This window comes from Perissodus microlepis, chromosome 20 (assembly GCF_051167445.1).
Source record: "Perissodus microlepis isolate ML-2025 ecotype Zambia chromosome 20, ASM5116744v1, whole genome shotgun sequence".
NCBI lineage: Eukaryota > Metazoa > Chordata > Actinopteri > Cichliformes > Cichlidae > Perissodus > Perissodus microlepis.
Genome location: NC_140480.1, coordinates 6,924,972 through 6,936,831, shown reverse-complemented (window position 1 = coordinate 6,936,831; position 11,860 = coordinate 6,924,972). Strand labels below are relative to the sequence as shown.

Sequence of the window (11,860 nt, the reverse complement as noted above, 5' to 3'; positions counted from 1 at the left end):
GTGTAAAAAAATAATACATTCTGTGCACTGATAACAGTGGCAATAGCAATAAAATAACGCTCGTAACATAATATTTGACTAGAAAATAGCTCAAATTATTTATTGTCATGTTTAATTGTAGATTTTGATATTCACAGTTAACATCTGAAATAAATAAAGAGCCAATATAACAGTTTGATGGGGCTGATTTCTTATTATTTGATAGTGGTGTTTTAATTAGACAGGTTAGTTTAAGTTCAAATAAAAATATAAGAATATCCACCTTTTGTCTCCTATAGCACGTGACCTGGAGGGACGCTCAGGGGACAGATTCAGTGACGTCAAATGGTCTTCGTGCATGGTAAAAAAAAAAAAGTTTGGATTTTCCCCAATCCGCAGATGCCTTATGAAAACGGCGTTGGTTTAAGCGTGGGGAGCTTGTTGGCACATTGTAATACGTGTTTGTTTGCGTCCCCAGATGATAAAATGTGACATCAGTGCTTTGACGACATGTATAAAAACAACGCTGGTGCTATGTAAAAACATTAGCATACGCATATTACGCGCACTGTCCCCACATCTGATGCTAAAAAAGCGTCATTTCTTTTATTACACAAACAAAGCTGTTTACTATTTGTGGAGGGACACACAGACCGATTAACAAAGTGAAATGAGACTTTAGTATACTCTAATAAAATCTAATAATGATCTTAGTATAATTTCCTTTTCTGTTTGTGTCTGCTTTGAAGATGAAATAGGGGCAAGGAAGTTTGGATGGTTTATGTATTTGATGATCTGAAACATGTGATACATGCAAAAATAATAAAAAATAAATTAAAGAAAATGCTTTTTCCACACACAAAGAGCAATGTGTTATGGATTGTCAGGTCTGGATTGATGAATGCACAGACAGAATCAGACACCAAACCATAATTTTAACCTGTCAAATGTTTTTATTTTACACGTTTCAGCAATGTGGACATTAGCAGTATCAGAAAAAGTACCAGAAAAAAGGATACCCTTGCAACATCTCAAAGTTGTTGAATCTCACGTCCTAGTCTGCTCTGTTCTTTGGAGATCAGTGACCATGTTGCTGTCTTGCTGTCTACCATGTTGTTGAACTAAAAAAAAAAGAAAAAAAGACACAAGATTCCTTCCAGGAATTGTTTTTGGTTTTGGGAGATGCCTCTTTTGATTTATACCCAGGATGCCATTTCTTAGAAATCAATGCAGCGTGTACTATACAGACACATTAGGATGTCGGATATTTTCTAAATGTAATTTTTTTGCAGTCTTTTCATCTACACCACTTGAGAGAGAGACCCAGGCACACTATGTCTAGGGGATTTTACACTCAACCAGCCATCAAGGGGAGACTGTTGGATTTCTCATTTTTGTAAAGTCTTGACTTTACTTTGTCAGCTTCTCAAAGATTACATACTGTATATCCTCCCAAGACCCTGGAATTCGTTCTTCTCCTCTATGAAGGACATGAGTCTGAAACTTCTACATCAAATAGAATTTATGCAATATATCTTAGTCCTACTGTAGAGTCACTAGGACATCTTGGGCTTTGTATTGATGCCACATTTGTGGGGGTTGGGCAAACAGAGCCCTTTCTTTTCAAAATGACAGGCATTACAGCGTCCACATTTTATGGCCAAGGAAGCCCAAGTGATACAATATTAAGATTCTATCGGTAAAACTCAAATTGTTTCTTGAATATCATATTTTTTATCTTCAATTTGATAGGATTTAAAAAATTTGCAGTAAAGTAAGACTTTAAAATAAAGCTTTTATTCAGTGTTCTTCGTATTAGACGAGAGGACTTATGAACTCCCATTCAACTCAATTCAATTCAATTCAATTCAATTCAATTCAATTCAATTCAATTCAATTCAATTCAATTCAATTCAATTCAATTTTATTTATATAGCACCAAATTAAAACAATGGTTGCCTCAAGGTGCTTTATATTGTATGGTAAAGACCCTACAAAGAAAAAGAAATACAGAGAAAACTCAACTATCAGATGAACCCCTATGAAAAAGCACTTGGTGACACTGGGAAGGAAAAACACCTTTTTAACAAGAAGAAACCTCCAGGCTCAGGGAGGGGCGGCCATTTGCTGCTACAAGAGTATTGTTTGATACAATTAAGAATTTTCTCTCCTGATATTCCTCATGTACCAGTCTATACTAAATCTGTAATGACTTTTTAAATTATTTTGTTAATAAGGTCGCTGCCGTCAGGTCAAATATTTCTCCATCATCCTCCCAGTATCACGCTGACACTTTGCTTACCTCTGATACCTGGTCCTCTTTTACTCCTGTTACCTTACAGGACATCAGTGCTTTGCTCGGTCATATGAAACTGACTTCAAGCCACCTTGATGTACTTTCTCCATCATTTTTCATTAGTGTGTTTGACTCTATTGGCCCCTGTATTCTGGAAATAATTAATACTTCTCTTTATACTGGCTCAGTTCCCAGCTATTTTAAACAAGCTATTGTTGAACCAATATTAAAGAAAACAAATTTGGACCCATCTCTTCCAAGCAGTTACAGGCCAATATCAAAATTACCATTGGTGTCAAAGATATTGGAAAAAACAGTTGCAGAACAACTTAACAACTTTTTGGAAATGAACAATGTTCTGGACATTTTCCGCTCTTCACTGAAACCGCTTTACTTAAAGAGTCTAGTGACATTCTGATGGCAGCAGACTCTGGAGAGTACTCCGTTCTGGTTATGTTGGATCTCACCTCTGCTTTTGATACTGTTGATCACAGCATCATGATAAATAGGCTGAAGGACTTGTTTGGGATTACTGGTGTTGTTTTAAAATGATTTATGTCGTATCTATCTGAGAGATCTTTTACTGTTTGTATGAATCATGTGTTGTCTGGAACATTAGTTCTGCCTTCTGGGGTACCTCAAGGATCTGTTTTAGGTCCGATTCTCTTTTTGCTGTATATACTCCCTCTAGGCCAAATTATCAGACATTACAATAACATTTCTTATCATCTCTATGCTGATGACATTCAGTTATACTGTTCTTTCAAAACTACTGAGTTTTATAAATTGTCGTGTTTAAATAATTGTCTATCAGAAATCAAACAATGGTTAAATGACAGTTTCCTCCAGTTAAATGCAGATAAAACAGAAACCTTGATTATTGCACCTCAGAAATTAAGCAGCATATCAGTTTTTTAGACCCTTCATTTCAGCCGAGTCTCAGAAACTTAGGTGTTATATTTGACAGTTCAATGTCTCTTGAGAAACACTTTAAACAACTTGTCCGGAACTGTTTTTATCATCTAAGAAACATTTCTAAACTCAGACTACTGGTGTCAAAGGCAGAACTTGAGATGATTACTCATGCTTTTATCTCTTCTCGTTTGGCATATTGTAATAGTCTTTTTACTGGTCTCAATAAATCAGCTCTGGATCGCCTTCAGACCGTACAGAATGCCGCGGCAAGACTTTTAACTGGCACAAACAAGAGCTCACACATTACTCCAGTTTTGGCTTCTCTTCATTGGTTGCCAGTAAATTTTAGGGTTCATTTTAAAATTTTAGTTGTAACTTTTAGAGCTCGGCACGGTGAAGCTCCCCAATATATCTCTGACCTGTTGAAACCTCATGCTTCATCTCGAGCACTTAGATCATCAGGTCAGAGGTTACTGGTGGTCCCACGTACTAGGTTTAAAACACGTGGGGATTGGGCATTTCAGGCACTGGCACCAAGGTTGTGGAACTCTCTGCTGTTGTATTTACGCTGTCTGGACTCCACTGACTCCTTTAAAAAGCAGCTGAAGACATTTTTATACAAAAGAGCTTTTAATTAATTTTTTCACTGCTTTATATTATTTTATTTCTATTTCTGATTTTACTGTGAAGCACTTTGTGATTTTTATCTGTGAAATGTGCTATATAAATAAATTTTACTTACTTACTTACTTACTACAAGTTGGTGGTGATAAGAAGCAGTGTGTAAGCTAGGGCTCTGAAGTTTTTTTCATAACAATATGTCGAAGGGAAAATATGAGCCTTTTCAGTTGAATTCAACTCTATTGAAATTGGGTTGAAAGACTTTTTTTTAAACAAGAAACCCAAACAACATTAGCACAAACACACAATCTGAAGGATCTCTGATTACATCAGACAGTAGTTATGCAACCAGGATTTTAAAAATGTCAAAACATGTAAACCAGAAACACAAACCAAAGGAAAGTGTCTTATCTCTTAAAGCTGAAAGCATTATTCATCATATTTGTGTATATGGCATAACTGGGATACCCTAGGACTTGAATAAAACCGGTTCTAGTTAATTGACAATTCACTGTGCTATCCACAAATGTGCATATTAAAGCTTAATGATGCAAGAAGAAGCTATGCAAAGAACATAATCCAGAAATGCTGCCATCTTCTCTGAGTTGAACCTCATTTAAAATGAACTCCGGCAAAGTAGAAAACTCTTCTGTGGTCAGACAAATCTGAATTTGAAATCTATCCATCTTGTTATCAGTACTCATTTCAAAAGCCTGCATAATGCTGATGATGGTATAAGGGTGCACTGTGCATCTGGAAAGGCACCATCAGTTGTGAAAGATGTACATGCAAGCTCTAGAGCAACATATTCTCCAATCCAGAAGAAGCCTTCTTTAAGGAAGGCTTCACATATTTCAGCAAGACAATGCCTTACCACATGCAGCATCTATTACAACAGAATGGCTTTGTACTTGAAGAGTCCAGGTGCTGAACTATCCTGCCTGCAGTCCAGACTTTTCACTAATGGAAAACATTTGGAGCATCATGAAATGATAAGCATGACAAATTTCCTTAGTTCCCAGATGTTTACAGACTGTTGCTCAAAGAAGAGTGGATACTACACAGTGGCAAACTGTGACAACAGTTTTGAGATGTGTTGCTTCAATCAATTTTAAAACGATTAAATATTTTTCTTAAATTGATACATGTTCCAAATGTAAAGATTTGAGTTTTAAAATGTAGGCTTATGAGATCTGCAGATCATTGCATTCTGTTCTTATTTACTTTTTACACAGCTTCCCAATTTTTGAAACTGAGTTACCATCATTATCTATGCTATTGTCTCGCATGCGCCCCTAAACCGTTACTACTGGTTCTACTTTGATGTGTCTTGTATTGAGAAGGACTCACACAGAATTCAATTTGTGGTTGGAGTCTGGCTGGCAAGTTAAGTCTAAGGTGTAAGCTTTCTATTTTCAAACATTTAAGCTCAGTTTCCTGTATTGGACGATACCAAAAATGCCACAGATATATAAAATCAAACACCTAGCCATACAATGTGGCTACATTTCTGAAAAAAATAGTTCATTTTAAAGAGATCATTGAGTTGGAATGTGGTTTTCCCATGGCTGAGCAGCTGCTGTAGGTGTAGTGTAGGTGACCCAGTATACTTCAGTCATACAATGTGAATTCTACTACAAACTACAAAGAATATAGGGGGATGGTAAAAGAAAATTAGATGGTTTAAACATCGTCATGGTGTTAAAACCATACTAAAAGTTTACAGTAAGTGTGCAATGCAGATGACTTAGTTTACCATGGATCAAACCTTTTCTTAAGAAAATGGCAAACAGTAAAGCCCATAATAATTTTTTACAAAGCCAAAGTCAGTGCACAGTTTGTTTGTGTCTTATCTGTTGGAAAATCCAAGCTATTCAATTTACCAGGTTGTCATATCATGTCAAACAAAGGACACAGTCAAGGAATTAGAATTATTAAATATTTGACATTTCAACTGAATCAAATATTTATTTCACCAGCCTTCATCTGGAATGGCATTTTTGTTTAAGCTTTCAGGAAAAAAAAGAAAGAAATAATGATAAATACACCAGTGCTGATATGCTTTTAAGAAAAAAAAAACAACCATCAACTGAAATGTTTGTCTTATGTCTCTCATGAGTCCGGCACTGAGTGCACAGATCATCACAGTATCACATCAACAAAAGTCAGTTCTTGTTTGAGCCAAAACAGAAGGGCACTGTAGTCTTTTTGTTTTTTGTGGTACTTTGTAGATCAAAATAAGACTCATTGCTTCTGCTACGCCTTGTGACCTCTTGGTCTTGCCATCACTTTGCTGTGGCTTGCTTTTTGTAAAACCTTGAACTGTGACAACTGGGAAAGGCTGCAGCACCCTGGACTGGATAAATGTTTAGGAAAATGGATGGATGTTTGTAATTTCTAAGCAGTTTCTGCTTATATATCTGTACTATGTGTATAAATAGCTTAATAATTGATTACAATCAGATTTTTGACTGTTATAATCAAATTTGTATGAAATATGCTTTACAAAGACTTCTATGTTTCATCTTAAACACATTTAGTGTAATTTAAAATATGATATGTTTTATTTTCTTAACTGAATGTACAATACAGATTTGTGGGAGATTTTTCTAACAGAATTAATGTGGAGCCAAACATTAGTGACCATGGAAAGGGCATATTTTAAAATAAAAACAAACAAAAAGATGATATTTTATATATAGCCTTATTGTCGTCTTTAATGTTTCTGCACATTTTGCGTATTTATATTATATTCATATATATTGTTTATTGCGATTACTTCTTGCCTTTCTTTTAGTACCGATGTGGGACAATACTCTAATTTCGTTGTGCAATTGCACAAAGTATGATCGTGCAATGACAATAAAGAGTTCAGTTTGTCAATGAAAGAATGGAAACTGGCAGAAAAAAACGATTATTGGATGTGTCTTTTTTTTTGAGCATTTCACGAAAATATGTATTTTTGAGCTTGCCGTTATGTATTTGGTATATAAATTTTCAGTCTACTTTAGGCTGCATAGAATAAAATATTTTTTTTTGTTGGTTTGTTTTTTGTTTTTTTGCTCCGTACACAAAGGTCAGTCCTGAGTCTAGCAGATGCTTTCGTGTCATGTGGATAATGGTAGCGTAGAATTTGGCTTGGGTCGCCAAACATCGTTTAGGGTGTAGTCGCGATTTGAAGTCTGGAAAATCTCCAAGTCTGGAAATTTTCATGTGGCTCCATGAAGTGGAGACGATCACCTTTGGCAGAGCAGAGTCCTTCGACGCTTTTGGTTTTACGCCTCAGTGCGCTTCAGCTCCATCTGTCTGAACGCTTTGGCTCGTGTCAGTCTCATGCCGTTTATACAACCAAATTCTATTAAATCTCATACGCAAACTCAGCGATTAGGATTTTAAAGATGTTTTCTTTGAATGCACAGGATAGCTCTTTGCCGTTTCATCTCTTCATCCAGATTGTACCTTGTCCAAAATTATACTGAAGATGTTATAATTGGTATTCTTATTGATTTATTTCCGCGGTAATAAACAATTTGACAGTTTATTTCATTTGGTGGAGTTGAAGAAATGAAATGGGGATTTAAATACCTAGTTTTACTGGAAACAAACAAACAAAACAAATTATGTGCATCTCCCACACAGTTGCTGTAAAACTTTGAGTGACTCCACTTTTCTGTACACCCTTCAACAAAGGATCACTGTGCCCTGATCGTGCACAGATGGATACCCACGCTGAAACCAAAACAAAAAAGGGTCCCAACCGAAGCCTTTCCTGGACTTTTTTTTCGTCTTATCGCGAAGTGCCAGTTCCCATACTGGACTTGGTGGCGGTTATTTGAGGCCCCATGGGGCAGGGCGCGTGCAAAACCGTGCATGTGTAATGCTTGACAAAATAGGAAGGTTAAATCCCTGAAGCTATAGAGAAGAGCAGATTGCAGTCGATGGGACAGCGTATCTTTGTCTAAATTATGAGTTTGTTGTGCGGTATATCTGGTTTCGCGTGCGTAAAAATTTACTTCAGTGTGATGCACATGTCTCGCTCCTTCTTGTTTCCTTGGAAATTCCCTGCGCAAAATGTATCCATAAAACTCCAAGGTGCTTCCAATGACATTAAACATCAAAAGATCTATAACTAAATTTATTTGACATCATTTAAAACAGAGAGCGTTTATATGCATTTTTGCAGTTTTGTCTATTTTTATTATGAACTCCTAGTTCTGAGTATTCTAGATGTTTTCTCCCTTTTCTACTCATCATGCCGTTTTAACTTGACTGTTACAAAAATACAACAATTGCACCATTGCGGTCATGTCCCCCTCCCCCACCCCACCACCACAGCCCCCCTCCCTCGCAAAAAAAAAGGAGAAAAAAAGAGACAAAACAAGAGTGAAGCACATTTATGGCGAGAGGACACATGATCGGGAGCAGGGGCTGGGATGCTGATGCGAGAGTGGTGCAGCAGCGGCAGACGGGGGAGGGTGCATAGAGACGGGAGACGAGAAAGGCGGGGGTGAGGTGGGGTGGGGGTTACCATCTGTTGCTCCGATCGTGGCGCGTGCCGAACGCGTGAATCCTGCTGGCAGCTCATAGGCCTGAGAAACTGACACTCTTTAAAATAGCATTTAAATAAAAGCTGTTTAAAGTTCTGGAGGTTGATGTTATATGTGTCACAGTTATCGTTTACAGATTGCATTATTCTTGTATTTACATAATTTGTAGGGAATACTTAACATTTCCATAATTCATAATTCAAAATTCATATTTAAGTGCGACGATTCGTGGGAGTATTTATCTTTTTTTTTTTCAATTCTTCCTTTAAACATGTGTATTGTATTGCACATGTATTGCACGGCTATGATATGCGATCTTATATTGCACATACACGCTTCCTTTTGCTTGCATTTCGAGCTGTCCGTCACCTCCCCCACTGCTACAGGTAAACACCGTGTTGTCGATATTGGAAGCAGTCTGCTGAGGGTCCAGAAGCAGATGTTAATCCATACATGGCGTGGCTTGGGTATCTGGTTTATTAATTTTGGAATAGATTAGTCTCCTCCCCTCAAATTCATTCATCTAGCTCCTTTTTGTTTTGTTGTGGCGGGAACGAAACCATAAATAAACGCACGGTATTAATTTTCATTATGCAGGATGTTTTCTTTGTTTGTTTTTAATCTAACTTGTAATTGTTCATTTATAGCTGTTTAACTTTGATGGGTCTCATAAAAACATGCTGACTTTACTTGTAGGAAGTGCTTAATACAAACATAAACAAAATGATACATAGGCGACTTTTAATAATTTAAGTTATTAACTAACAACGTCACGAAAAGAACAATGATACACTGTAGATATTTACAATGGCGGTTGTCTGCCTATACTAAGAAAAAAACAAATTTTCATACCCTGCACTTGTAATTTGATCTTGGATAGACGTTGAAGCCTTAAATTTTAAATGCAGTAAAACGCAGCAGCATCACGAAACTCCGCATACCAACATACAGACGCGGGGGGCCAGATGGTCCAGACAGGATCTCTACTCGTCTCCCAAGGGCCTCGCCCCCTGTGTCATCCCCCCGCTGCAATGGCTTGTGTTCCCTCCCCTCTGACGCTCCGGCTCCACATAAATAGGAAGCTCGCCAGCTCAGCGGCACACTTCAGCTCAGCCGCTCAAGAAGCAAGTATCTCCCGTCAAAAAGCACAACAAGAAAACGCAAACAGAATGAGTCCCAGCTTCTCTACTGAGGCCAGCCAGCCTCTCCCTGCAAGGTCCACCGTGGCCCAGAGAAAACAAGCCAACGAACTTAGAAAGGTAAGGAGAAGACGAACCACTGCGCAGCTGTTTGTTTTGTTTCTGGAAACGTGTTCTGCGTTAACTCTATCGGTACAGCCTAGTAACAGTGTTGAAATTATTTTTTGTAGACTCTTAAACCCCTGCTGGAGAAGAGAAGACGAGCTCGCATCAATGACAGTCTCAATCATTTGAAGAGCCTGATTTTGCCCCTTGTTGGCAAAGATAACGCACGCTACTCCAAGCTGGAAAAAGCGGACATTCTGGAAATGACAGTCCGCTTCCTCAGAGATCTTCCTTCCACCCCAGTCAAAGGTGAGCATTACCTCTACGACATGCATAGCACACTGTTGTCCTCCAAGTTTAACACGCTTCTTGTGAAAATCCCAGCCACTGATCAAATATCTCCTGTCCTCTCTCCAGACTCCGCAGACAGTTACAGAGAAGGTTACAAAGCTTGCCTCCAGCGCGTTTCCGCGCTGCTTCCCAAAAGCCTGGACCAGGACGCGTGCCAACGGGTGCACGACTTCGTCCAGCAGTCCATGTCTGCCACCGTCACTCCAACCTGCCTGAACTGCTGTGCCCAGAGCTCCAGGACTTTACCTCAGATCCAAGAGAAAATTATGAGTCTCAAATCCAGCTTCACTTCCAGGCTGGAGACTCAGCACCGCAGCAGCAGCGCAGTGGCTCCAAGCAGAGCGCAGGCAGACCAGCAGGCTGTCAGCGCTGCTATGTGGAGACCTTGGTAGATTAGATGGACAGTTATCTCACGCCTGTTTATTTTGTGCTGTTTACTATTTGTACTAAATCAGTGGTAGTTTTAGTGAGTACGGTGAAGAAGAATTGTTGGAGCTGTATATAAGTTTAAGTCATTTTGCGTTTAATGCTAGAAGACTCGAGCACAGATGTCAAAGAAACTGAAGGCTTTGAACTTAAAAAAATGCAATCCTCTTTGGGGTTTCAGAGTTAAGGGTTGTAGACAACACTTTTGTAAACCCCACGGGTTATTTTGTTTGAGGTTTGCACGATTGACTTAAATGTATTTTGGTCTGTGCAACAGAATAGTCAGTAAACACTATGTGTTAACTAGGATTATATATTATTTATGTACGAAAAGACACGTTTTATGACATTTCTGTTTTGTCAATGACAAAATATTTTCAATAAAAGTATGCTCGACAAAGATGTTTATGGTGTTTGATCGTTTTTGTTGCGGTGATTGAAGGACCTCAAATTTATCACTGACCCCGGATGCCTTAATGAGACGATTCTGGGTGAAATGAAAGAAGAAAAAAGGCGCGCAAACGCACAAAGCCACAGGTCATCCAGAGCCCATTGATGCTGCTGAGCAGCTGCTCTATTGTTGCTGATGTGAGGCGCCGCTCTAGTTGCCGCCAAATCTGTGGGAAGAAGTACTGGTTGTGTCACAGGAAACACACTGAGATTACTGTCGGAGTAACAACAGACTAGACTATTAAAAAAAAAAATTAAAATAAATAAATATATATATATATATATATATATATATATATATATATATATATATATATATGTGTGTGTGTGTGTGTGTGTGTGTGTGTGTGCCTGTGTGTGCAGTGTATGTCTTGTATTGCTTTTAAATAATGTATAACCTTATTACAGAAAAACCATGAAACACCTTTTGCAGAAAACGCATTTGGTGTGACGTAGATGGTAGATGTAATCCCCGTGCTTTATCTACATTCAGTTTGTGAAAAGAGCAAGCCGTTTATAATTATGTTTTATTCAGATACAAATGATAATATAAAAGGTTTTACAAAATCTTGCAGAAATCATATTGTGTAGAAATTTTGTTAGACCTGCATGAGCTCAAAATGAGGAAAATTCGGAATCTAAGAGGAATTATTAAGTTAACTAAAAATTTGTTTTCAACCAATACGGTGACAGCGCATAACCTAAAGCATCAATGTGTCTTTTTAAAAAAAATGAAAAAGAAGCTGGTGAAGAGCAAAGATGGTTGTACTTTATAGAGATGAAATATGCAGAAATTTATTTGAAGAATTAATTTTTGCATTTGATGTTTTTCAGGTGTTTAAGTTAAATTGTTTGTTGCATAGCTGCTGGTGTTGTAGCATTTTTTTTAATTAGGAAAAGGATATATACTGCCGAATGTATACATTTGGAAATTTAAATAAAACATTGTAAAATGTTTTCTTAAAAACTAGAAACTTCTATCTGCATTTTTAAGTTTGCATCACTTACATGTCAGCTTTCCATATGGTATT

General features: G+C 37.7%; 1 protein-coding gene across 1 annotated transcript; it reads left to right on the top strand.

The window, feature by feature from the left end:
• Positions 1-9,479: 9,479 nt before the first annotated feature.
• LOC146363970 (transcription factor HES-2-like) lies at positions 9,480-10,592 on the top strand. Its single transcript, XM_084918059.1, has 3 exons — positions 9,480-9,617; positions 9,728-9,911; positions 10,020-10,592. Exons 1-3 carry the CDS (start codon positions 9,528-9,530, stop codon positions 10,343-10,345), a joined length of 600 nt encoding a protein of 199 aa, XP_084774185.1. The 5' UTR covers positions 9,480-9,527; the 3' UTR covers positions 10,346-10,592.
• Positions 10,593-11,860: the final 1,268 nt, after the last annotated feature.

Bases quoted from the DNA above. Each gene is read 5' to 3' on its own strand.
- LOC146363970 (XM_084918059.1), top strand. From the start codon at position 9,528: ATGAGTCCCAGCTTCTCTACTGAGGCCAGCCAGCCTCTCCCTGCAAGG. The intron at 9,618-9,727 runs GTAAGGAGAAGA...TATTTTTTGTAG, and splicing joins AAGCCAACGAACTTAGAAAG to ACTCTTAAACCCCTGCTGGA. The intron at 9,912-10,019 runs GTGAGCATTACC...TCCTCTCTCCAG, and splicing joins TCCTTCCACCCCAGTCAAAG to ACTCCGCAGACAGTTACAGA.